We start from the raw sequence: 18,726 nt of genomic DNA on the forward strand, positions 1-18,726 counted from the left end.
GCGGACAGCGCTGTCAGATGCCCCACGATCCAGATAATAAATAAATCCAAATGCACGTCTTCCAAGGGGCAGATAGTACGTATCTATGGACCCCGACTTAGTCAGTGTCAAGCGGTCAGGCAATCAAGTTGAGCTCTCTCTCTCCATCGCCAGCGTCCACCGATGCAGCCTAATTCAATTAAAATTAAAACGCAGATCTACGCGACCGAGTGAAATTGCCCCAAATTCCCGACAATTATAGGCCACGCTGTCGTCAGTAATCTCCTATCTGCGTAGGCAGCCATATCTGTATCTCGGCCATGCAATCGGACGCATCTCCACCGGGAGCTGCTGCCACCACAGAATCCCTTCCAATGCACCGATCCACGTCCATGCCCGTGAAGCCCAAGCCGCTGGAGCAGAAGCCCCTCCTGCGATCCTCTGAGAAGGAGACGGTCAATGCGGCGGACTACTATCCAGAAAGTCCGGGTTTCGTGCGACGCAGAAGGTCCAAGGCGGTAGGGGATCAGCTGGAAACACGCAGCGAGCAGAAGTAAGTGGAGTTCCAAAAAAAATATTAAATGGTCAAAGAACTATTCACAAAAAAAATTGATCACATTGGGATAACAAATATATCTTAGTTAAGTACAAAGTGAATTTTAAAGTTCAGAAGTTAATAACTTAGAAAAAAACTTATACAATACTTAAAGTCAAAAGAAGCTCATTATATTTTGAAAACAAGAACACCAATAATAATATTCTTCGCAGTTATACTGTTCAACTAAATTGTTGTCCAAATAAGTCGAAGGTCGCATTCAGATTAATTACTTAATAGCTTTCCTTTTTTGAAGAATTCGTAAGAGCAGATAAAACGTAACCATTCATAAATTTAGTTTTTAAAATATATTATGTATTTTTAGTTTCCCCTACACACACGATTGGGCCGGCAGCACAATAGAGCTGACCCCGGATATGGGTTCCGGTGGGGGAACCTTCTCATCCGACGGACTGAGGCGCAGCCTGCATCGCGTGATGGAGAAGAACGGCAAGGAGAACGTTGTCTTCCGGCGGATTCCCGAGAAGTCCTGGCGCTACATGAGGGATGCTGTCACCACGCTGGTAAGATCCTGGTTTGGCCACAAGAAAACCTCATCGTCCGAGGCCGATCCATCGCGATCGGATGTGTATAGCATAACGCCCAGCATACAGCGCCGACTCGATGAATTGGCCAACGAGCCACCGCACCTGAGTCCCCATCTCACGAAGACTAATCCCAGCCAGAGCGATCGTGTCACGTTTAGCATTTAATTGTTTAATACATTAATCAAGCCATGACCCACTGAAATACTCATTCCTATTAATAAATACGTAATTAACAACCGACCATTGCATTGCTAAACTGGGGTTTAATATGGGTCCTTGTGGGTTAACCTTTTAACCTTTGGTAATCTATAAAGGCTGTTTCTTTCGAATCGCACAGATGGAGGTGGAGTGGAAGTATATGCTGACTCTGTTCCTGGGAAGTTACTTCCTCTGCTGGTTTTTATTCGCCGCCCTCTGCTTCGTGGTGGCCTATTCCCACGGAGATTTTATCTTTGACCCAGTGAGTGGAGCTCGAATGGGCGAGGGTGTGGATCCCTGCATTTACGGTGTAAGGAACTGGGTGGAGATGCTCATCTACTCGGTGGAGACTCAAACGACCCTGGGATTTGGCGAGAAGTACGCCAGTGAGGAGTGTCCGGAAACCATATTCCTATTCGTCATGCAGATGCTGAGTGCTGCTCTGATTGAAGGCATTATGGTGAGCGTGATCTATGCCAAGACAGCCCGTCCAGCCCGGCAGTTGACCAAGCTCAAGTTCAGCGATAAGGCGGTGGTAAGTAGCTACTCCCGATGGTAAGGGAATCCTCTTTATGGACCCCCAATCTATCTCACGCAGATCTGTTGTCGCGATGGACAACTGTGTTTGCTCTTCCGCGTCTGCGATCCCCGCGAGCAGCAGTCCATTGAGTCCAAAATACGCGTCTACTTTATCATGGACAAACGGTGAGTCATCCGCATTTTAGGGAAATGTCTGATCTTCTGACTTAACTGGGATTCTTTAAATAATGATAATGTCATGATAATAAATCATAATCTCGAAAAAAGAAGGAACTTTATTTATACTGTACGGTAGTTAAAAACTATAACAATAAACATGAACCGTAGAATAGTAACCTTAATACCTCAACTATTTAACTTAAGTCTGATAACAACTGCACTTAGATAATATCTTCAATAAATAAACTGTTCATCTTATCTTCTTAATCCACAGCACGCGTGAAGGTGAGATCATAAAAACTCACGTGGAACTGAAGCTGGAGGGGAATGGGGAGCAGATTATTCTCTGGCCAGATTTGGTTTGCCATGTCATCGATGAGACGAGTCCGCTGCACCAATTTACAAACGCCAAGCTATTTAACGCTGCCCAATTCGAGCTGTACGTATCCATTGTTGGCACTTCACCTGCCACAGCCCAAATGACGGAGGCCAAGACGTCCTATCTTCCAAGGGAGATTTTCTGGGGCCAGCGATTCGTCAACATCATCCATTACGATCCCCAAAACGAGCGCTATATTGTTGACTACGAGAACTTCAACAGGACTATTTCGGTGGACATGCCCAAAATAATGCTGGCCAAAGATCAATTGAAGCTAGAATACAGAAAGTAAAGCTAGAAACCCACATAATCATTTAAAGAATCCAGCATATCCTTATTTGACAACACTGTATTAAAATTCAAAGCAACAAATTTATTTTTATCTTAAAGACCGAATAAAATGTCTGGCTTTGCTGCACCAAACTATAACACAGTTATTAATGGACACATGATAAAAAGAAAATAGATTAATGGTATTATTTCAAACAGGTGATAAGCCCCTTACATAAAGATTGAATTAACACTTTATCCCTAATTTAGACGCTATGCGGATTTAAAATTTTTTTTGGGATTCACAAAAATCTAGCCATTAAATATAATTATAACTTACAATATTTAAATAGATTTTTGACATTATAAAAAGTTTTTAAAAGTACTAAAATCATTCTTCACAAGATTCGGTTTGCTCCTGCTTGAGATAAAACTTTACTTTAGCTTTTAGCATTTCGTTCTCATGTTGTAGGCGCAAAAATTCGCGACTGAAGCGATCTTGTCGGAGAAGTAAAGCCAGAGCGTCGCGGATTTCTTGTGTGAGATCCAGCTGCTCTTGATTGTACTTGGCCATCTGGTTAATCACCCTGTGATAATTGAAGTCCACAATATACTCCAGTTCGCGCTCCACCCATTCACAACGCTCATCAACAAATTCCTTGAGCTCGGTTAACTCCTTGCGCCAATCCGCTTCCACTTGGTTGGAGAGTCCGCTGGAGGATTTGGCCAGCAATTGCTGTGGCTTTAGCTGATGGTTCGAAGATTGCGGTGTAACGTTGGCATGATGCGGGGTACTGTTTCGACTGGCCGAGAGCATACGCAACCTGCGCTTTAATTCGGCGTCCACGGGCGGAGGATTCTCCTTGTCGCTGCCCGTGCTGCTTGCCACAGAAATGTTGACCGACTGCTCCTCGCTGTGCTCATCCGTCTCGGCGATCTTCATCAGTTTACCTTCGCCAGAAACGTTGCTTTGATCTTTTAGAGGGCCACTCAAGGTCTCTGCAAAGGATAGATAATCCGTTTGGGTTAAAAGTTTAATTGTGACCTAGAATTATACTTACGCTGCAGTGACTCCGGAGTAGAGGTATTGTAGGAGTTGTCTTTAGAACTGAGATTGGATCCCCCTGGAGGACAAAAGCTTTGACGCAGAGCAGTTTCATTGGGAATGGGTTTCCGGTTGAGTGTCTCCCAGTCGAAGCTGTCCCTGTAAGAGCTGACCATTCGCGTGGACATCCGATCCACGGCCTTTGGACCCTGGGCATCCAAAAAGTCGCAGAAGGAATCTCGTCGAGCAGTGGCAGGCGTCGTTACCCCGAAACCCAAGTTGGCCAGCTGCTGCTGAGTGCTCAGTAAATTCGCGGCAATGGATTTGCGTAGCTCATCGCTGGGAGCTCGCTCCACCCGAGGAGCTTCGATCCCCGGTGAATTTGCGTTCTCTGAGCTATTTAGGCTGCCGTTCTGTTGTCCATCACCACTTGGCAAGGGCACAAAAGCCACCCGGGTCACTGCTGCATCGTGCACGCTCTTTACTGCCAATGGGGCCTTTGTGCTCCTCAAGTCGTACGCAATCAATTCACCCTTCAGATTTCCCGCACAAAGGTAGGTGCCACATTCACTGAGCGCCACCGTCGATAGCGGGTGGGAGTAGCTCAAGCGATCCGTGGAGGCCTGCGCCCGATTTCGTCGGATGTCGAATATGTTTATCTTGCAATCGTAGCCCACGCTGACCAGCAGCGCGGGTTGCGATGCACACATGCTGATGTCCCGGCAGGGAGCACTGTGCGCCTCGCTGGAGTGAAAGATCTTCCGCATACCCTGCATATCGTAAACGGTCACGGCTCCCTTATAGGAGGCGATCGATAAGTAAAAGCGCTTGCTCGGATGGAAACGAACCAGGGTGGAGCTGAAACAGAGGGTAATTATTCAGTGGATTGTCTTAACTTAAATTCTTTTATTTGAGCAGAACAGGAACAAGAACATTGTTCTTTGCGTTTTAAACTTACTCGCCATCGATGGTGAACGTGTTAGTCTTCTGCTTGGTTTTGGTGCCCAGGATGTTGATCTCCCCGCCTTCACGCACGGCGGCAATATACTCATCCGTGTTGTTGTAGTCCATGTAGAGGACAGTGCTTCTCTGGGGATCCGCTGGAAACCGGTGTATCTGCTGCGCCGTTCGGTAGTTGTAGAGTTTGACACAACCACCCTGGCCGACTGCGATCTCCTCCGGTGATTGCTTGGCACAGGCCACACAGTAGGCATTATCGATGGTTAGTTTACGGACTCGCTGGATCTCGGGAGCTGGTTAAGAGCCGACTGTGAGTCAGTAATTTATTTGAGTCCTAACACCTACTGCTTACCCTTTCCTTCCTTCTCCTTTATTCGCATTACCGCCAAACCCGCCATTTTATCCACTTCGACGAATACGCGCTGCTGGGCATTGAACTGAAAGTCCGTCGGATCTCCGCTTTTGTGTTCATACTCAGACTTTGTCTCCAGATCCACAAAGTCGGAAAGCACGGTCTTCTTGGAGGTAGATACCACATACATTTTGTTTTATTTTTGTTTATTTTCACACGATTCAAATTTGAATGCTTCTGCTTGGTTATGGATAATAGTGTGCCCGCCGCACTTAAAGCTTGATGAACTAAAACGCGATCTCGACCTCCTTAAAAATGTAAATTATTTCCCCAATTCGTACTATATTGCTACCAAAAGAAATTAATCCCTCCTAAACTTTTAAAAAGTTGTACAAAATGAAGTCTTTGAAGTTTTGTGTTGAGTTAGCAAATTTGGCAGAACATTAAAAGTAGGTAACTGAAAAAAATCTGAGTCCTATATATGTAAGTAAGACTTTCCTTACCTAACTTTCAATATCACAAATGTTTTTGTTTTGAATTCCAAACGTTGATAGGAATATCAAATATTTGAGTTTTCTAGTGAATAAAAGACACATTATTTTACTGCTGCAGTCGCGCAGTGAGAACGCGTCAGCAGGTGCGGTCATACTTGTCATTCACAACCAAATTCATCGGATCATTGGCAGGACGGCAAGAAGAAGAGACAGCAATCACCTGCGAAAAAGAAATAAATTTAAGAGAAATGTTAAATATCTTGTAGTGTGGCTGTTTGGCGTGCGTTGAAATGATTCCTGGCGACCAGTAGAAGCATTTAGTGACCACGCAACTCATCCCCCACCCCCCGCTGCAACGGTTTATCCTGGACAAAGGCCAACGGCTACAACAACACCACTGAGACAGCCACAGCCAATTGGCACCCACACATAAACAAACATATACACACACACACACGCACACTGCGTAGAAGACAACAACTGGGAAACGGAGGCCTTCAACTGCTGGAAAAATGGAAGCGGACGGACTTACCAACGAACAAACGGAGAAGGTTCTCCAGTTTCAAGACCTCACCGGCATCGAGGACATGAACGTGTGCCGCGACGTCCTTATCAGACACCAATGGGATCTCGAGGTACGCATATGTTGATATGCCCGCACAGTGACGGTAGCATTATGGGGACACGTAAGATGCCAGATAGGAAGCAATGCTCATATCAGTTCCCATTTTTTAAGGACACAACATAAAAATACATTTTAAGATTTATGTAAGCTTTAACACATGGCATAATTAATAATTCGTTATATTTTTCCTTAAAAGGTGGCCTTTCAGGAGCAGCTGAACATCCGAGAGGGTCGCCCCACCATGTTCGCCGCCTCCACGGATGTGCGAGCGCCCGCTGTGATTAACGACCGCTTCCTGCAGCAGGTATTTTCGGCCAACATGCCCGGCGGACGAACAGTGAGCCGGGTGCCCAGTGGACCTATACCCCGCAGCTTCACCGGGATCCTTGGCTACGTATTTAACTTCGTGTTCCAGTACTTCTACTCTACGCTGTCGAGTTTTCTTAGTGCGTTTCTCAACCTGGGAGGTGGAAGCGAACCGCGTTTGGTAACCGATCCACTAGGCGACGTGATGAAGTTCATTAGGGAGTACTACGAACGATACCCCGAGCACCCGGTCTTCTATCAGGGTACCTATGCCCAGGCCCTGAACGATGCCAAGCAGGAGCTGCGCTTCCTGGTCGTTTACCTGCACAAGGATCCCGCCAAGAACCCCGATGTCGACTCCTTCTGCCGCAACACGCTCTCGTCGAGATCGGTCATTGACTACATCAACACACACACTCTGTTATGGGGCTGTGACGTGGCCACGCCCGAGGGCTACAGGGTGATGCAGTCCATCACAGTCCGCAGCTACCCGCTGATGGTGATGATCAGCCTGCGGGCAAACCGCATGATGATCGTCGGGCGCTTTGAGGGCGATTGTACGCCCGAGGAGCTGTTGCGTCGCCTCCAATCGGTCACCGCCGCCAATGAGGTGTGGCTGAGTCAAGCGCGTGCGGACCGTTTGGAGCGTAACTTCACACAGACTTTAAGGCGACAGCAAGACGAGGCTTACGAGCAGAGTTTGCTGGCAGACGAGGAAAAGGAGCGACAGCGGCAACGGGAAAGGGACGCCGCACGACAGGCAGAGGAGGCCGTGGAGCAGGCGAAGCGCGATGTGCAGCTGCGCAAGGAGGAAATCGCCCGGCAAAAGATTGAACTGGCCATGTTGGTGCCTGTTGAACCGGCAGCGGATGCAGTCGGCGCTATCGCCGTCGTCTTTAAGCTTCCCAGCGGAACACGCCTCGAGCGCCGATTCAACCAGACGGATTCGGTGCAGGTAAGCTTAAAACTAATCTCCTCTCACTGACTTCTGCTTGTTTTCTTCTAAATAATAAACAATATCACTTTTTTTTAGGACGTTTATCACTATCTTTTCTGTCACCCCGAATCGCCGGATGAGTTTGAGATCACAACGAATTTTCCGAAACGGGTGCTCTACTCGAAGGCGGAAGTGGATGCCGCCGAAGGAGCCGGGGCTGCCAAAGAGACACTGACCAAAAGCCTTCACGATGTGGGGCTCAAGAACCGCGAGGTGCTGTTCGTTAACGATCTAGAGGCGTAACCAAGCACCACCTACCAAATGATAGCATCATCGTGTTACCAGCTGCAACGCATTACCAAAACTTGAACCAAGTTTTAAGTAGTCGTAGTCAACGTCCAAGTCGGAGGATAAACAGAGAAACGATTCCTAATTTAATCATGAATATTAATATAAATAATTGTTTAACAATGTTTAGGTTGATTCTCTCGTAATCTACGCGCCGCCACCCACCCGTTCCTCCCATTAAACATTCACACATAAGTAAAAGTCTTTTTCCAGAATAATTTCCGTAAACCACATTTTTTAGTTTCCTTTTAATTAAGGATTTTTGTTATGTTAGCTGTACTTATACTTCCGTCTATTTAACAGAAATAGAGCCAGAGTCTTGTTACTTGACAAAGAGTTTGAATTATTTCTAAATGTGGTCGAATTGAATAAATGAAGCTAAAAGTAATCATTTTTAAGTTGGGAAAGTAAATCACTTCGTTTTGGTTAGTTGGCTTGGTGTTCTTTTTGGGAAATCACAGTAAAACTAAATCAGCTACTGAAAGCTTCGTAGTGAGTTAAAAGAGTACTTTTATTTTGATTCATTTTAAAAAGCGTTAAATTATAGTAATAAAATACAAGATAGTATGGCAACGCTAGAATATAAGTTTATCGATACCTTCTAGTGCTGTGCTGTTTTAAACAACTTCTCACGCACGACCTACACAGCTAAGCCACAATAAAAATAAATAGAAACATAGATACAAATTAATGTTTGGATAATGAATGGGAAAAATATAATAATTTATCTATCAAACTTGTTTAAATATTTTTTTACGCACTCACGACATAAGTCACGCTCCCATCGCCGAAATCCTATAGTCATTTGCTTGTTAGTCAGCCAATTGTCACGACCGAGTCGTGTGAAAATCGAAGATTTACACTGGAATTTCGAGGACCTGAGCAATTTAGTGACCAAGAGGATAACTACGATTGGATCAACGCTGACGAAAAGACACGTCTGCTGCCCGGGAAGAGTGGAAAATCGGGAAACTCTGGCTTGCGGCCAAAGATTCGGCAGTTGACTTCTAATCTGCTCAACGTGGAAGAGGTGCGCAACATCGCACGCGGCCTACGTCAACCAAGTTACCAGAAGCTGTTCCAGCAGGACAAGGACAACAAGGAAATCCGAAAGAATCAGAAAACCATGTCGGCTCCCTCGACCTCCTCCGTGGGCGACGCCGCCGCCGCTCTCTCCGGCAATCTTCAGTTGCCGCCTCTCCGCACCCTCGATGACTTCATCCTGGGATCGGCCCGATTCCAGTTGCCTAACCTCAAGGATTTCGAGAAGTGGGGCAACCGGGTGGTGAAGAATCTGCTCTATTACCAAACCAATTACTTTCTGCTCTTCCTTACTATCTACGCTCTAATGGTTTTCTTCAATCCCACGAAGATCATCAGTGGTCTGCTGGTTCAGGCTTTGATTATCGCTGTGATCTGGCAGTTTTTCAGTGGCAAGTCGAAGAACAACTTTATCGCCAGCCGCCTGACCGGAGGAAATGCCAACACAGCGGAGCAGAATGCCCAGCAAAAGTGGTACGTCCTGGGTGGAGCTCTTGTGGGAGGATACCTCTTCCTGCATCTGATTAGCGCAGTGCTTTTGACCGGCTTCACCTTGCTGCTTCCCATCTCGGTGACCTTCATCCATGCCTCCTTGCGGCTACGCAACATGAAAAACAAGTTGGCCAACACCATCGAAAGTTTTGGTCCTTCCACGCCTATGGGATCGTTGTTGGATGCTCTTAATGTTCGGGCCGATGGAGTGCTCAACTAGGTCCAGCCATACATATACATATATAAATATGTCGACCCCTTTGTCACAATTGGAAATCAAGTTTTTATCGCTAGTTACCCTCGTCAATGTTGATCTTTGCAAAACAAAATCCCTGTATTATTATAATCGATTTGATCTTTATTTTTGTATTGAACTATGATTTTATTTAGCTGTTTAAAATGTCAATAAAGTTTTCCCAGGAAAAAACGAATTACTATTTTGATAGGAATAGGTAAAGTAATAATCTGCAAGGGGCAGTTATTCGAAAAATGCAGCAGGGATGATAGTGAGAAGACTAATCCAAGTTAAAAATGTAAAAAAGCTTATTTTCCAATCAAAAGTTTTTGCTTTTTAATAGTCATTCAACATAATAAAGAATTTCTGGATAGACAATCTAACTCTTCATTATCTGATCACAATTATAATAGTATTGGCTTCTGATTCCGACGTACTCGTTGTTTTTTCTCCTCTTAAGTAGCTAGGTTTAGTGGTTCAGGGGATGCAGAGCTGGAGCGTTAGACGCCGCAGTGTCAGCAGCATCAGAATTCTTCCCCCCCGTCTGCGATAAATGCTTGACGAGATCTACCCAATTCCAGCCACGTTCCCGATCTCCTTTGTGATCGGTTCGCTCCCACTGCCGTCGCTTTTGCGCCTTGTTCAGGTGCTCTTTTTTGGGCTCCTTTTTCTTAGTATCCGCATCGGCACTGGTATCGGAGATTTTCAGAGCACTCACACCATCGTCCACGGCTGCTACGGTGGGTGCGGATTCGGGCTGGGCGGCGGTTAGTTGCTCCAAATTATCCTTAAGGCATTCAAACAGGGTGTAGGTCATTCCACAGCCCAGCCATTGAGTGGCTTCCGTACTCAAGGCGTTTTGGATCTCTTCCTTGACAGCGGGCAGCCTGTTAGTAATACCAGAAATTTAACAAGTAACTCCCAAATGGTGACTCTTCAGCGACTTACAGGTTTCTATTGTAAAATGTATTCATGTTGATCGTTGGCGCTTCATCCGGATAGTTTTCCCCCCACTTCAGCTCCACCAGAAACGATTTATAGTTGTCTTCTTCGCCATACTACAATACATTTTATTATTACAAATTATTTGAACCATTTTTAGGTAATCAAATTTGTATCCATGTGGCGTACTTTGTATTGAAATGTGACGCTGTCTATTTCCTTAAAGTTTGTATCGCCTTCGTAAATCGACTGCAGTGCCTCGCGTTCATCTGTTTGTTGTTCTAGTGGCGTGGACATTATGATTTTTTTTATTTAAGTATTTAACATTTTTCGATTTAAATAACACAAAATTAAAAATGGTTTTGCTATAAAAACAAAAGCAACAGCACCAATCAGCTGAGCTCGGCGGTAATGTGACCGTATTCTGAACGGGGCAAATTAATCTTGTTTCCACTTTATCTTATGTTTTTCAGAGAAGATTCGTTTTATTGGCTTTCGTTAAAAGAGGTTAATAAATCAATATTATTATTTATTTTTGAACTCTTCAACTAGCAAAGATTAGTAGTGATAATATTAATGCATTAAAAGTGGTCTCGGTGATTTCTTTTTCAAGTCGCAGGTGGAAACACTTCAACATTATTTCGATTAGTTATCGAGCCAGTACAGTTCAGTTCGCAGAACAACATAAAAGAACAAACGCAAACAATAACAACATAAAAACACATAAGATGCACAGTGCGCGGGTGAATCATAGTTGAGCAACAATTAGAATTGATTAACACATGATCGCGCGACGTCACTAACAGTGGCAAAAACAACTGGGGCACACGCGACCGCGCAAAAAGTATGTCGGCCGATGGGATTCCCGCGTCGGAATGTGCGCACCTGGCGGAATTCAAGAGATTTTTGGCCACTACGGCGGAAAAGGCGGCAGCCGTAAGCGAAGAGGTGGCCACCCGGAGTTGTGTAACCCGTACAAGCAGCGATACGTACAAGGTGTCCAGCGATGAACGTCATGCGGAGTTGGTCTTCGCCATTTGGCAGCAATTGGGATCTCGCGGATGTCCGGAGCACTTCCGGATGAAGCTGCTCCACCAAGCCACACAGCAGCTGGAAAAGGATCTGTGCTTTGCCAAGGAGTGCGAGGTCACCGTGGAGGGACCGCCGCAGTACGATCTTCTCAAGCTGCAAAAATTCGTGGCAAATGAGTTAGAGAAGTTTCTCCTAAAACTCACAGACAACTCGGAGGTAGATCGGCTCAAGGACTTCGCCGATGAGGCTGAGCCAGGAAGCTGTGAGTGCCACCAAGAGAAAGAACCCCTGCACACATCCGCTGCAGTTAAGAACAAACCCCGGAAGATGGAGGATCGATGTGTTTGCCTGGAGCGATTTGGGGAGATGTATGGATTGGCCGACCGAAAAACCCGTTTCTTTGGAGTATTTGACGGCCACTCCGGGTCCTTATCCGCCAGCTATGCCACCAGCCAACTACCCCAGCTGCTCGCCGATCAACTCAAAGCAAATCTAAATCCCTCTGATTGCTCCCCCGACTTTTATCGCAATGCCTTCGAGTCGACCTTTCTGCTGGCAGACGAGCGTTTTACCCAGAAGAAGATCACCAGCGGCACAACCAGCGTATGTGCCTTGATTACCCAGAATCAGCTATATATAGCCTGGGTGGGTGACTCGAAGGCTCTGTTAGTTGGGAAAAGAACCCAGTTGCAGCTGGTAAAACCGCACAAACCCGAAAGTCCAGATGAGCGCAAGAGAATAGAATCAGCCGGCGGAACAGTGCTCCATGCCCAAGGTCAGTGGCGGGTAAATGGCATCCTGAACGTGGCTCGCTCTATTGGCGACTACAGTTTGGAGGCAGTGATTGCGGAGCCGGATTTCGTGGATGTGCAGTTAAGTGAGGCTCATGATTTTCTGGTACTGGGCACCGATGGTCTGTGGGATCACGTTCCGGAATCCCATATCATCGAAACCGTTTACGAGTCCCTAGCGGATCCCACAACGAAGCTGGACGACATTCCCAAAATGCTGATAGAGGCTGCCAAGGAGCGGGACTCGCAGGACAACATAACCGCCGTGGTGGTTTTGCTCAAGCCTCGCCATCAGATTGAAAATCTTTAGGATTTGCAGAACTCCAAATTCAGACAGCGATTTTTTTCTTGTTACCCGCATTGGGTTGGGTTCATTTTGTACAAACTTAAAGTAATTCAAATACCGAAGTAGCAAAAAGTAATCTTAAAGTAAATAATTTAAAAATCATATCAAGTTGCATAAATTGAAACGAGAAAAGTGCCAAAATATCTTTAGACAATTTAAAGGTCATGATAATTTGATCTTGAAATGCAACACGTAACAAAGAAATGATTAAAATTTTAAATATACAATCGTGATACAACGAAAATTGGTATAGCTTATCGAAAGATCCCCATTACTTGCCCGCTTAAAAGAATATATAATGTACCCAAAGATTACTTTCCGACCCGACAATTATCGATCTGCGAAAATTAACCCAAACCAGCCCGCATTGTTGTTTCGTTTACCTTGTTGTTGTAATGTAAATAGCTTGGAGCGGATCAGTATGTTCCTCCCTTTTTTATCACATTCTCACGTGCCTACCGTGGTCCTGGAATTGGCTGCTCCCAAAACCCGGTCCACTTGTTTGGTTGCTCGAATAAGCTCAATCAAAATATTTTGTGGTTGCTCAGCAGTTGAGAAGTTTTAAAGAAGTTAAATCCATGTATCGGCTTAAGGCAACTGTTGTTAACCCGGATATTTATACAAAACGTGCACACCTACGCACAAAATCATGTTTAAATATATTTTTAATTAGCCCGCAAGCATATATATTTATACACACTGAAGTTGTTTTCGACCGCTTAGTGCTTCCTGCTGTAGGATAATAAGCAAAGCCAGGTTCGCACGTATTTTAGACCTAGTTATATACGTACGTATTTACACATGTAAACCGTATTTAATGATCCCACACAGATTAAGTACCTTTTTATACAAATCTAATGAACCTTTCATGCATTTTATCTACGAACCCAAAAACACATTTTTAACAACACGCACGCAATTGATTAAGGATATTTTTTATTGGAATAATAAAAATAATTCACAAAAGATTATCTAGCCGGGTGGCGGGTGTCCTTGATGTGGTTGGTTGTTGGGAGGTGGCGGACCAAAGGGCGGTGGAGGCGGGTACATGTGGGGATACATTGGCGGCATAGCGTAGGGCATGCCGTAGCCGTAATTGGGCACTGGGAAGGGCATACCGGGCTGTTGTGGCGGCATGTTGAAGTTGGCCGCTGCTTGATGGTAGTTTTGGTAGTAGTTGGAGTGCCAGCTCCCTGGGTTGTAGCTTGGATGGTAGTTATACTGCTGATCTCGAGGCTGCTGCTGGTTGTCCTGCGAGCTGTTGGGCCTCTGATTCTGCCGGAAGCTCTCGCGCTGGCCACGACGTCCGCGCTGGCGCGGTGGAGGAGCCACCGAAGAGGCCTGCGTCGTGGTCGTTGCTACCGAGGTTACCGTATCCACGGAGTCCGTGGAGTTGGTACGATCTCTCTGGCGACGCTTTCGTTGCTCTTGCCTGGCTTCCCTTTCCTCCTCATCGTCGGAGTAATCTATGTAGCGAGATGGTGGTTCCACATCGTGCTCCCACGAGGCATCTGATCCGCGAACTTGCATCAGTTTGGAGAGGATCACAAACTGGGTATGTTCGGTTTTCGGGGCACAGTAAACCACATCACCTATTTTGATGCCTCTGTCCAGAATCTGCTGGTTGGAGTTGAAGCGAACGCAATAAAGTGGGTCAGCCACCTGGCCCAGCACATCGAACACCTCGCCCAGGACCTTGCGACCCTTCTCCAGGAACAAAACGGTGTCAAGATCGAAAAGCATGGAGTTCGGCAGTACGGAAACCAAAACGAGCTGATCCACAATCGACTGAACTTTGCCCAATTCAACGCATTCGTCTTCTGGTACAGTGATCTCAAGCTGATGGATGGGTGGCAGATCATCGAGGAGCATTTCCCCTCGCACTTTGGGCGGTTGTCGTCGGCGACCGCCATTTCCAGCGGCTCCATCTTCATCGAGATCTTCATCATCCTCATCGCACTCCACGGTGTTTATGCGCTTATCGATTTTCTTGCGAAGTACGGTAAGGTATTCTCCTTCCGAGTCGGAGTCGGAGTCACTGCTGCTACTGCTCTCCGAGCTTTCATCAGCCGAGCTTACAGCCACCACTGGACGATATGCGGTGGAGGAGGCGTTGTCCGTCACTGGTACTTCTACCACTTCGTTGTCGCTGTCGTGGGCTGGGGTAACTTCTTCTACATCAGAATCTTCAGCATCAGAACTGTAGGCAGCCAATAGACTGAGGCCACTTGTCTTAGGATCTGGGTTTGCCTCTGGAGCGGGCTGCACTTGTGGAATGGGTTCCTTGGGTGCGGTTGTAGGGGTTGCAGCGACTGAGGCAACTTTTTGGGAGTCTAAGGGGGTTTCCTCGCAGTCCATTTGTTGAGAGGATTCCTGCTCCTCTACGGGATTCCCTGGCGAAACTATGGCTGGGGATGATTCGCACTCCATTCCAGCAACCTGTTGTTTTTCCTCACCAGAAATTTGGGCGTTAGTTGATGTTGACTGATTGGCTGTTTTGTCCTCAGCTTGTTGCTCTATTGCACCTGTAGTTTCTGTATTGGAATGCCAAAGTTTTTGTTACTTTTATCTTGTAAAAAGCTCTAGCGCTTACCTGTAGGCTTTGTTTGCACCTTATCTGTTGATAGGTCTGGTTCGGTAGCGATTTGTTTTCCTGTTTCAATAGGTGTTTCAGCAGCTTGTGCCTCTTCACTAAAGGACGGGGCCTTTACAGCCGTTGGCTGCTCGCTTTCCATTTTTAACCAAAACAATTGACAAACAAGATTTTGTGAAAATCAACCAAATTCGATGAAATCAAGAAGTAAACTAAAAAACACGTTGAATACGCGCACGTGTTGTCTTCTTCTTTGCAAAAGACCATTCACACAAGACCTTCGCGCTGAATGGTTGAATATCTGAGGTTTTAAAATTGGATATTTAACGGAAACAACAAATTAAATATTTTTTAAAATAAAATTGAAATTTTAATATTCTTAAAAATCTTTTTTATTTTATTATTTGTTTCATTAAAATCATTTGCGTGGTGAGACGGTATGCACATAATTCATATTTTGCCTTAATTGAAAAGCAATATGGCTAAGCTAAAATGGACGCCAACTTATTCCGTAGATATTCGAAGCTAATAATTAAATTAATATTGCACGTTTAGCATTTAAGAAGCTTAAAACTTTGTACACTTTTGGACAAGACTGCAAGCTGTCTTTTCCGTAGTTCGTTGTGAGATTTTCCGTGATTATAATCTAAAAAACTACAGTATGCCTTCGAAATATCGAAATGCGTACTTACAATAAGTCCTTACAAAATAGATTCTTGTGTTTCTTTCAGTTTCCCTTCGAGTAGCAACTAGTAATTGAAATAATGTCTGATAAATTCATGGGTAAAAGCGGGGGTAAAATATCTTATCAAATATCGGTTACAAACATTACTTTGTGCTAAGGCAGAGTTAGTTGGAAGATGTTCGAGTGCGAACGAGTTTCACAAAGCTAAATCTAGGTGAATATCAATAGCACTTAGTTAATATCAATGTTTTCGTTTTCGCTATATGCTATCCATGTGAGATATGTGAGAATGATAATGAAGTCTGAATGTAATCAATTTTTCAGGTCGAAGCAAGCAACTCAGTATAAGTTTAAGCAATCAAGATTAGCATCTTTCTACACTTTCCAGTCCAAACGGAACTCGTCAACAAGTAGTAAATGCTGATGAATTAGCCAACCTGAGAATCAAAATAAAGTTTAGTTAAATTTTTAGTATATGTATTAGTCATTATTTGTTCTTACCCTCTTGCTGCGCCAGCGCCAGAAACTCCTGCCACTTAGTCTGTATGTCCCAGTACTTCTCTTTGATCTGATTTCTATCCTGCAGATAGGACACTGCAAAGAAATATGCCTTGAGCACATCCTGCGAACGCGTTTCGAAGTGCAGATACACGCCCAGGCATTTTTTGGTCTCGGCTATGATAAAGTGTTCGTGGGGATCGAAGGAGGACACTATGTTCTCGATGACGCTACTGCTCTTATACTCGTCAATCAGATTCTTTACGCTCAGTCCCAGTTTTATGTTTAGAGATACAGAGACGGTCTGACCAACTGTGACCCGTTCCATCGCATTAACCTGTAAATAGATTTAGTTTAAGGGACTATATCTTCTATGAATATAAATTAATTACTAACCTGCTGTGGATTGAGCATCCTTGATGACCGAAAAAACTCCTCCAGTGCAATCAGATAGCGCGACTCGTTGAAGGTCCGCAAGCAAACTGCTCTTACCGCTTTGAGATTGAAGTAAAGATGCAGACTAACCACAATGTAGAAGATGGTGTACAATACAGCCTGGCTCTTGATCAGCGAAAGAAGATACAGTCCCACAAATGAGGCTACCAAGTTCACACACGTCTCCTGTGAACTATCCTTGGAGGCCACATCAGCCAGATTACCTCTCAATGCATGATGTTGGGTCAACGCCGCTCTTGTAGCGCCCCCAGCCACGCCCACAATCGCCTTGAGCAGAGTGGAACAGCACAGGATTTGGGTGCTGAAATGCGGATACTTGGGAAGCACATAGATCTCGATGCCCATGGCGAGGTCGTTGAGAAAATCCGCTCGCAGTCGCCATTTCTTTGAGTCCACATCCAGCTGTGATCCCTGCCACCAGGCAAAGAGTATACGACCTACGTGTCCACTGCCCTCCTTCAAAATCCATGTGACTGTGGCGGAAAACGCATTGATGTTCTCACTTCCCACGCCGATTCCCTTTAGAATGGCATGGGTGCACAGGGTTCCACAAATGGTACTGCAGAAGGCCTGAGCCGTGTCCCAGATTTGATATGCGGCGTAATCCTCGCTAACACTATCCGGATATCCCTTAGGTAGGAAGACCTTCTGCAGCACGCGAAAAAGCAGGAACTTCTCCTGGATGACCAGCTTATCTCCACGCAGCGGTACCCTTACAATGTTGCTCTGATCTAAAATATATAAATTTGAATTGGCGTTATATGGTTTTAAATCTTTCTAGAAAAAGTTAGTAATCCGGCTAAAGCAAATTCATGTCAAATAATTAAGTGAAACAAATATATTTATAGATTAGTTCTTCTAATTAATAAATAACTACATTTGTGTTTTATACTATATCTTTAACACGTTAATGGAATGCTTTGGTGACGTTTGCTTTGAGCTAGCTGTATAGCTGCCATAGGAATAAGTGGTTTGCCAGGTATTCCGGGCTTTGTTGGTTTGATCGATTTGCTCACCTGCTGGCGTCACATAGAGGATTTCCTCCCCCTTCCGACCGTATTGTTCCCGAAAATGTATCTTCATCTTTACGCTGCCCTTTTAGGTTTATTGCTTTCTGCAAATTAAGTTTTATGACCTTTTAAGGGACAGGCAAACGGTTTCCCTCCAATTTGTTTTTCAGGGGAGCTCCAGTAGCAAAACACCACCCACCTGGCACCCAAAGCTTTTTATTTATGTCCGACGTCGCGCTGTCTGTCTCAAACGAGAAAATCCATCGGATAATCGGCTACCGCAACTAAACTCGAAACAATCAATGAACGCGGCGTTTGCAAATCGAGATCTAGGACATTTTACATCAAGCTGATGGTGCTGCTTTAATTAAATACGAGCAAACAAATTGTAGTTCAAACTAAATATACCCCAAAAAGAATTCCTTCCCACGCCAATGGTTTTTCGCACTCCCTCCCCTTCGTGTTATCAGTCAGCTGTGCAAAAGCGTTTTGCTGTGACTGCCGACAGCCACAAGGTGGGAAAAAACAAAAAAAGGAAACGGCCCCACAGAAAATTTCAAATTCGGAATCTATTGAATATATATCTCAATTTTTTCCATAATTTTGTATTTATTTCCGATGAACTGTTGAATGATCTATTTTAATACATAAAACGTTGTTCTTTAACATTGAAAAATTGCAAAAAAAACTATAAATAAAATACTTTCTTTATTTTTGTTTTCTTAGTCATTACAGTTTTGGGAAATTGTTAATTTAAAAAAAACAGGTTGGTAGTTTTGTTAAATTAACAAGTTCCCAAAACCTTTATTAAATCAAAACCCCTTGATAAAATGCTTGCACCCTTCCATAACAATTCCCTCTCTTTCTTAC

At 44.7% G+C, this 18,726-nt stretch overlaps 8 protein-coding genes across 10 annotated transcripts; 4 read left to right on the forward strand and 4 right to left on the reverse strand.

Annotated features, from left to right (window-relative positions):
• Window positions 1-81: 81 nt before the first annotated feature.
• LOC108096068 (ATP-sensitive inward rectifier potassium channel 11) lies at window positions 82-2,821 on the forward strand. The gene is made up of 5 exons (XM_017197429.1): window positions 82-532; window positions 900-1,098; window positions 1,460-1,855; window positions 1,919-2,025; window positions 2,294-2,821. The coding sequence occupies exons 1-5, from the start codon at window positions 300-302 to the stop codon at window positions 2,688-2,690; spliced, it is 1,332 nt and encodes a 443-aa protein (XP_017052918.1). The 5' UTR covers window positions 82-299; the 3' UTR covers window positions 2,691-2,821.
• LOC108096066 lies at window positions 2,730-5,466 on the reverse strand. The gene is made up of 4 exons (XM_017197426.2): window positions 5,026-5,466; window positions 4,672-4,966; window positions 3,730-4,571; window positions 2,730-3,667 (listed from the first exon to the last, which is right to left on the reverse strand). The coding sequence occupies exons 1-4, from the start codon at window positions 5,213-5,215 to the stop codon at window positions 3,060-3,062; spliced, it is 1,935 nt and encodes a 644-aa protein (XP_017052915.1). The 5' UTR covers window positions 5,216-5,466; the 3' UTR covers window positions 2,730-3,059.
• A 166-nt stretch (window positions 5,467-5,632) lies between these two features.
• LOC108096067 (FAS-associated factor 2) lies at window positions 5,633-8,123 on the forward strand. Its single transcript, XM_017197428.2, has 3 exons — window positions 5,633-6,154; window positions 6,341-7,405; window positions 7,484-8,123. Exons 1-3 carry the CDS (start codon window positions 6,032-6,034, stop codon window positions 7,688-7,690), a joined length of 1,395 nt encoding a protein of 464 aa, XP_017052917.1. The 5' UTR covers window positions 5,633-6,031; the 3' UTR covers window positions 7,691-8,123.
• A 409-nt stretch (window positions 8,124-8,532) lies between these two features.
• LOC108096093 (PRA1 family protein 3) lies at window positions 8,533-9,699 on the forward strand. Its single transcript, XM_017197460.2, has one exon. The coding sequence runs from the start codon at window positions 8,862-8,864 to the stop codon at window positions 9,486-9,488; it is 627 nt and encodes a 208-aa protein (XP_017052949.1). The 5' UTR covers window positions 8,533-8,861; the 3' UTR covers window positions 9,489-9,699.
• A 115-nt stretch (window positions 9,700-9,814) lies between these two features.
• LOC108096092 (RWD domain-containing protein 4) lies at window positions 9,815-10,853 on the reverse strand. The gene is made up of 3 exons (XM_017197459.2): window positions 10,635-10,853; window positions 10,452-10,561; window positions 9,815-10,390 (listed from the first exon to the last, which is right to left on the reverse strand). Exons 1-3 carry the CDS (start codon window positions 10,740-10,742, stop codon window positions 9,973-9,975), a joined length of 636 nt encoding a protein of 211 aa, XP_017052948.1. The 5' UTR covers window positions 10,743-10,853; the 3' UTR covers window positions 9,815-9,972.
• A 258-nt stretch (window positions 10,854-11,111) lies between these two features.
• Window positions 11,112-13,585, forward strand: LOC108096078 (protein phosphatase 1F). Its single transcript, XM_017197439.2, has one exon. The coding sequence runs from the start codon at window positions 11,292-11,294 to the stop codon at window positions 12,576-12,578; it is 1,287 nt and encodes a 428-aa protein (XP_017052928.1). The 5' UTR covers window positions 11,112-11,291; the 3' UTR covers window positions 12,579-13,585.
• On the reverse strand, window positions 13,534-15,456 carry LOC108096077 (H/ACA ribonucleoprotein complex non-core subunit NAF1). Its single transcript, XM_017197437.2, has 2 exons — window positions 15,208-15,456; window positions 13,534-15,148 (listed from the first exon to the last, which is right to left on the reverse strand). Exons 1-2 carry the CDS (start codon window positions 15,347-15,349, stop codon window positions 13,587-13,589), a joined length of 1,704 nt encoding a protein of 567 aa, XP_017052926.2. The 5' UTR covers window positions 15,350-15,456; the 3' UTR covers window positions 13,534-13,586.
• Window positions 15,457-15,583: 127 nt separating this feature from the next.
• Window positions 15,584-18,313, reverse strand: LOC108096096 (RUS family member 1). 3 transcript variants are annotated; one of them, XM_017197470.2, is made up of 5 exons: window positions 18,056-18,313; window positions 17,863-17,960; window positions 16,787-17,577; window positions 16,394-16,727; window positions 15,584-16,329 (listed from the first exon to the last, which is right to left on the reverse strand). In XM_017197470.2, the coding sequence occupies exons 2-5, from the start codon at window positions 17,927-17,929 to the stop codon at window positions 16,268-16,270; spliced, it is 1,254 nt and encodes a 417-aa protein (XP_017052959.1). In that variant the 5' UTR covers window positions 17,930-17,960; window positions 18,056-18,313; the 3' UTR covers window positions 15,584-16,267. The 3 variants fall into 3 exon arrangements, with proteins under 3 accessions (XP_017052959.1, XP_017052958.1, XP_043065391.1); XM_017197469.2 differs by having other exon boundaries at window positions 17,863-17,981; XM_043209456.1 differs by having other exon boundaries at window positions 17,863-18,313.
• Window positions 18,314-18,726: the final 413 nt, after the last annotated feature.

Source organism: Drosophila ficusphila, unplaced genomic scaffold (genome assembly GCF_018152265.1).
Source record: "Drosophila ficusphila isolate 14025-0441.05 unplaced genomic scaffold, ASM1815226v1 contig_127, whole genome shotgun sequence".
Taxonomy (NCBI): domain Eukaryota; kingdom Metazoa; phylum Arthropoda; class Insecta; order Diptera; family Drosophilidae; genus Drosophila; species Drosophila ficusphila.

Coding starts and splice junctions, on each gene's coding strand:
- LOC108096093 (XM_017197460.2), top strand. CDS start 8,862: ATGTCGGCTCCCTCGACCTCCTCCGTGGGCGACGCCGCCGCCGCTCTC.
- LOC108096067 (XM_017197428.2), top strand. CDS start 6,032: ATGGAAGCGGACGGACTTACCAACGAACAAACGGAGAAGGTTCTCCAG. Junction 6,155..6,340: donor GACACCAATGGGATCTCGAG/GTACGCATATGT, acceptor TTTCCTTAAAAG/GTGGCCTTTCAGGAGCAGCT. Junction 7,406..7,483: donor ACCAGACGGATTCGGTGCAG/GTAAGCTTAAAA, acceptor ACTTTTTTTTAG/GACGTTTATCACTATCTTTT.
- LOC108096066 (XM_017197426.2), bottom strand. CDS start 5,215: ATGTATGTGGTATCTACCTCCAAGAAGACCGTGCTTTCCGACTTTGTG. Junction 4,967..5,025: donor AAAGGAGAAGGAAGGAAAGG/GTAAGCAGTAGG, acceptor GCTCTTAACCAG/CTCCCGAGATCCAGCGAGTC. Junction 3,668..3,729: donor TACTCCGGAGTCACTGCAGC/GTAAGTATAATT, acceptor TATCCTTTGCAG/AGACCTTGAGTGGCCCTCTA.
- LOC108096096 (XM_017197470.2), bottom strand. CDS start 17,929: ATGAAGATACATTTTCGGGAACAATACGGTCGGAAGGGGGAGGAAATC. Junction 17,578..17,862: donor CCTCTATGTGACGCCAGCAG/GTGAGCAAATCG, acceptor TATATATTTTAG/ATCAGAGCAACATTGTAAGG. Junction 16,330..16,393: donor GGCGCTGGCGCAGCAAGAGG/GTAAGAACAAAT, acceptor TTTGATTCTCAG/GTTGGCTAATTCATCAGCAT.
- LOC108096068 (XM_017197429.1), top strand. CDS start 300: ATGCAATCGGACGCATCTCCACCGGGAGCTGCTGCCACCACAGAATCC. Junction 533..899: donor GAAACACGCAGCGAGCAGAA/GTAAGTGGAGTT, acceptor ATGTATTTTTAG/TTTCCCCTACACACACGATT. Junction 2,026..2,293: donor TACTTTATCATGGACAAACG/GTGAGTCATCCG, acceptor CTTAATCCACAG/CACGCGTGAAGGTGAGATCA.
- LOC108096092 (XM_017197459.2), bottom strand. CDS start 10,742: ATGTCCACGCCACTAGAACAACAAACAGATGAACGCGAGGCACTGCAG. Junction 10,562..10,634: donor GCGTCACATTTCAATACAAA/GTACGCCACATG, acceptor AATGTATTGTAG/TATGGCGAAGAAGACAACTA. Junction 10,391..10,451: donor ACATTTTACAATAGAAACCT/GTAAGTCGCTGA, acceptor TATTACTAACAG/GCTGCCCGCTGTCAAGGAAG.
- LOC108096077 (XM_017197437.2), bottom strand. CDS start 15,349: ATGGAAAGCGAGCAGCCAACGGCTGTAAAGGCCCCGTCCTTTAGTGAA. Junction 15,149..15,207: donor GGTGCAAACAAAGCCTACAG/GTAAGCGCTAGA, acceptor ATTCCAATACAG/AAACTACAGGTGCAATAGAG.
- LOC108096078 (XM_017197439.2), top strand. CDS start 11,292: ATGTCGGCCGATGGGATTCCCGCGTCGGAATGTGCGCACCTGGCGGAA.